Below are 5,389 nucleotides of genomic sequence, written 5' to 3' on the forward strand. Positions count from 1 at the left end.
GTTTGATACCAAACTTATTGAATAAATTCATGAAATAGCAGTTCAATAAAATTTTGAATGGAAGTCAACAAAAGAGATGACAAGGCCTTTCACCCGTGACCAATCTCAAAAGGGTTAAATGTAATAAAGCACATACAAATACAAAGCTAAATTATGTGATGATACTTTACAATACATTGTGAAAGGGTAATAACAAAATCTCTTAATACTCTGAAAGTAAAAGAAAAAAAAATCAAACAGTGAAACAATCATAGATAATTGCTATTAAATCATCATAGTTTATAATTTGGTTAAACGGTTCCATGTTGAGATAATTCTTTCATATTATTGTTAATTCATGAGACACTGGTGTAAGAAAAAGTATCTGCCTTTCATAACAGAACAAGTTTTCTGTATATTAATTAAGTGTATATTTATGTGCAAAATTATGTTATTATGTGTAAATACACAGTATGCATATGCACTAGGCCCAGGTTTGTTTTCATAATTGGTGAGTGGGGTACTACTTATTTCTCTTAATGCAATATTTATATTAAACACAGTAAGGTATATTTTGCCATTTTAAAGTTTTCTCAAGTTTATAGTTAAATTTTTTTTAACTTAAAGTAAGTCAACATATGAAACTTTTTCTATTAATGTGCCTCAGCACAAAGAAGAAATATTTTAAGTTTTTGAAGCTATACTAATTTGCTTTTGTTTGTCTGACTACTTGAAAATTAAAACTACAGTCTTTCATAATCATAAATCTTCCAATCGTAGGCTTAAACAAGTTTTGAATATTAACAATACACACTAAAGTATAAGTTTAACCATTTCTGACTGTATGTTTACAGGTCTAGGTCAAATTATTTTTTTTCCCATAGCCCTACCAATTAATTAATAAAATATCCAACTCAAAATATTTTTTTGTTCTTGGTTGCAGGTTCCAATTTAATTTTTGTTAGATATTCAAGTCAGACTGCCTGATTCTGGTAGTAGTCAAAACTGAAAATATATGAATAAGTTGTATAGAGTCAATAGGACTGTTTGAATTATCTTATGATACATGCAACAAGTGTTTATTAAACATAATTAAGTATGTGAAAGACAGCTCTGAAGCCTATTCTTGGAAATCAAAAATCTTAATTCTGTTAAGCAGCCTTCTCTGCATCCCTTCTAGAATGCCAAAAAGTATTCATGTTACAGAGACCATATTCAAGTACTGTATTAAAAAAAAAGGGACACCAAACCAAAAACACTTGATATTCTTGAATCAAAAATTTCTATAAATAAATTCTAAAACTCAATTAGTTATTTCTACCACATTTACACATTCAGTTGATATTACATTCAAATCCTTCTCATTTTCTAACATCAACACTCTCCTAACACGTGAAATCAATTCTAATTTTTCATTTTCTGTGGGCTCATTGTACTCCTAAACTGTGAAACTCATTTCTTACATTCTTGCTCAGACACTAAGACTGTTTAGTTCATTTTAAACAAGTCCTGAACTTAGAAATATTATAGTCCATATTGTAATATTCACATAAATAGTAAACAACAAAGGTTCCAAAACAAACACCTGTTATGATGTAAAGCAAACTGTTGTCAAGGCAACATATTGTCTGCTTACAGTTTTAATTCATCTTTTCTTTTTTACATGCTGTCAGTTGGAATTGGGCAGACATATATATATATATATATATATATATGTGTGTTTCTGAATTATGTTATATGGACCACACAGTTTATTGCAAGTGGCTTTGGTTTTCAAATTAATTGATTAGTTAGAATTTATTAATGGCTTTGAAGTTTTGTTTGTATGTTTTCAAAAAGAAAATGCTTCTGAAAAGATATTGAATAATTCATACAGACTCATATTGGCCAAGCACCCACTCGCCGACACCATTTTTGGTCACCACTAAATGCCAGAGGAACATTTAGCAATCATGATGATCTTATCATCAATTTACAACTACTAGGAGTACAGTTGCCTTGAAATAAACAGTGCAAGCTCAGGATTTAATAGTACTGTAGACATTTTTCATTTGTTGTTTGGTGTATACAATAATTTAGAATTTGAATTAATGGAAATTTATACATTCTCAACTGCAATTTTGCACTCTGACACTACCATGGCCAAGAATTATAATTCTTTGTGACTTCCTATATAAAGGTACATTTATTACATACTTTTATTTTAGAGAATCAAACTTCCCTCTCTTGTTTCACTAACTTAAATGTAATTAAACAATTCATTTTTTGATTTGTAACTTCAATATTTCCCATATCTGAAATATTATCCTTATTCACACAATATCACCATGTTATGGCCTATAAACTGATTTAATTATTGACTTTCCCTATTTGACTTGCAAATATTTTCCTATTCTGTGCATTAGATTTATATTGTTATTACAACATTTGATCTTTGTAACAAAATACTTCATCTTATCATACTGGTTGTTAGCTTTATTTATGAATCTCTCTACAAATACGAATTCGATGACAAATACAATTTAAAGTGCTATATTCTGTAATGCAACTTGCAAGTTTTTCTCTGTTCATTACCTGTAGATAAATATCAATAGCAACAATATTTCATTAAGAAAAACTTTATGGTGCATAAGCATTTTAAGTCGCATTTCACAAAAATATTTATAAAACTATTTAAAACATAATTCAAGGTCTACAAACGTACAATTAATGAATTATGTTTATTACAGCAATAATGATTGTAATTATTTCTTTAAACTTTAACTTAAGTTCTTATTAAAGATATATTATAGACCATGTACTGATGTAGATATAAATGATATCAAAATTTAAATACATAAGAAAAAAAAACAAAAAACGCACAATGGCGAAACAAATTAACTTTATCAATGGCAATATCTTCCGATGCCATCACCGCATCAGTAATGGAGCACAAGTCGACTCGTGACGCTTCGTCTTCTACGAATTTGAAGAACTTTTTATTTTCTGATACAACTGTGGATGTTTCACAGCCTTGTTATTAAAAAGTATCCAAATCATAGTGCTTATTTAAAAGTAAAAACTGAATATAATAAAGAGGTTGAAACTTACCTCAGCATCAGAATCGCCTACCACGTTGTCTTCTACTAGGTGCACAGCCATTTTTACTATTGTGCCCTCTGTCGTTAAAATATTTCTGCCTTAAAAATAAGAAAATAAAAAAAAAAGACAACCATCAAGGAACGAATGTTTGATTAGTTGGTTGTTTAGCACAAAGCTGGCCCGGCATGGCCAGGTGGTTAGGGTACTCGACTCGCAATCTGCGGGTCGCGGGTTTGAATCCCCGTCACACCAAACATGCTCGTCCTTTCAGCCGTGGGGTCGTTATAATGTGATGGTCAATCCCACTATTCGTTGGTAAAAGAGTAGCCCAAGAGTTGGCGGTGGGTGGTGATGACTGGTTGCCTTCCCTCTAGTCTTACGCTGCTAAATTAGGGACGGCTAGCGCAGATATCCCTCGTGTAGCTTTGCGCGAAATACAAAACAAGCACAAAGCTACACAATACGCTGCCCACGACTGGTTTCGAAACATAGTTTTTAGCGTTGTAATTTCGCAAACTTATCACTGAGCCACTGGGGTGCAAACTAGCTTTGTTCCCTATCACAAACTGCTGATTAAAACACAATTTTTGTAGACATATCGGCCTAATAAAGTAATGATTATTTTCTGCAGAGATAGTAAAGTCCGTTGGCTATTAAACATATTTTTATGAATAATGCTTTCATCATATTTTGTGTTTGTGGAGCACGACTGAGGGCTTGGTGTGGTGATGTAGTTAGCGTGCCCAAACTATGAATCCAAGGGTTCATAATTCGTGTTCTTTTGACATAAAAAACAAAACACACACACACACAAAAAAACGAAATTTGTAAGTGTGTCCGTCGTGACCTAATAAGACTAAAACAGAGACGGTGAAATCTCATAATTATTTCAAGAGTTGACGGCGGATGCCTTTCCTCTAGTCTATCAGTTCAACCAATATCTTCATGTATGCTCATTATAACTTATCAGTGGAAGTATTTTTGACCCTTGTTAAATTAATTCAAAACCATATGTCGAATCAGTCTACCATTCTGAAGAAGAATGGATCGCTGATGCCTTAATTTGATTTACAATGAAGATGTAATATATATATTTTAAAACATAAGTAGAGTCAGAATTTTAGTAGTTAATTAGAGCAAAATTCCATCAGTGCTTCACAGCTTGAGTTTTATGTCATTGTTATTGGTTTCATGATCTAGTACAGAACAGAAAGCAGTGTATTTCAATACTGCCCATACAGTTAAGCTAATTCAAGCTATTCAACTACACTTCACTGTAATCACTTTTTTCAGTTATTTAATTTCATCACTGCTTCTATAGTGTTCTCCTAAACTTCCTTTTCAAAGTATCAGGACAGTTTCGATTCTCCACAGTTTAACAAGTTTAGTTTGAAGGATTTTTCGCAGGAATACCGTAAGTTAATTTTAACTATTCCAATGATGCTATAATTTGAATCTACTCTTCAGAGATATATTTATCAAAAGCCAGGGACGTCGCTAGCTATCGAAAAGATTTGGGACTTAGGACCCAAAAAGCACTTACTACTTAAAATAATTTAAACGTAATAGCAATGTAATATTTTACAATTTACATAAGATAAGTTCATGGCAGTGTGAAACACATCCAAGCTAAACGTATTTTTGTCAAAGTAATGTTTTGTTACGACAGCGCGGGTCACGTGACTCTAGTAACACGTCATATTCTCGAAGGTTCCTGAAGCCTCAAGTGTTTACTAGATGTACGGTATTATTGTATATAAGACGGCCAAGAAGTGACGGCAACAATGTAATTGAACTGCAGACAGAGAGAAACTGATAATTGAGTTGTGAATTATAGCGTTTGTTATAGCGTGACTGTGGAAATTAAGTGTATTGCAAAGTTGTATTGAGAAAGAATAAACTAGTTTTATTTAAGAAAGGACTTGTGTGGCTAAAGTTTCGTCGGAACGAATTTACGGAAAATTAACTAACGAACGGAGACGTAACAAAATTGGTGTCAGAGAGTGGGACAGAAAAGAAAAAATGGAAACGAGCTTAGCAGATTTGATGGCAGCAATACAAGAACAACAAAAGAAACAAGAAGAACGAGAAAAGAAACAAGAAGAAAGATTACAGAAGTGGCAAGGAAACCTACAACAATGGCAGCTCGAACAGCAAAATAAACAAGAGAGAATACAGCAGTGGTTGGAGGAGATAGAAAATAAACAAGAAGAGAAATCACAGCAGTTGTTAGAGGAGAAAGAAAATAAACAAGAAGAGAAGTTACAGCAGTGGTTGGAGGAAAAAGAAAAGAAACAAGAAGAAAGACTACAGCAGTGGCAACTGGAAC

At 32.5% G+C, this 5,389-nt stretch overlaps 1 protein-coding gene across 2 annotated transcripts in view; it reads right to left on the reverse strand.

Moving 5' to 3' along the window:
* LOC106465969 (probable rRNA-processing protein EBP2) overlaps nt 1-3,143 on the reverse strand; it is a 13,257-nt gene extending 10,114 nt beyond the window's left edge. For both annotated transcript variants that reach the window (XM_022393932.1, XM_013926216.2), the window contains exon 1: nt 3,070-3,143. In XM_022393932.1, the coding sequence (XP_022249640.1) occupies nt 3,070-3,120 (51 nt within the window). In that variant the 5' untranslated portion in view covers nt 3,121-3,143. The remainder of the gene's footprint in view (nt 1-3,069) is intronic.
* Nucleotides 3,144-5,389: the final 2,246 nt, after the last annotated feature.

Source organism: Limulus polyphemus, unplaced genomic scaffold, assembly GCF_000517525.1.
Source record: "Limulus polyphemus unplaced genomic scaffold, Limulus_polyphemus-2.1.2 Scaffold2104, whole genome shotgun sequence".
Lineage (NCBI taxonomy): Eukaryota > Metazoa > Arthropoda > Merostomata > Xiphosura > Limulidae > Limulus > Limulus polyphemus.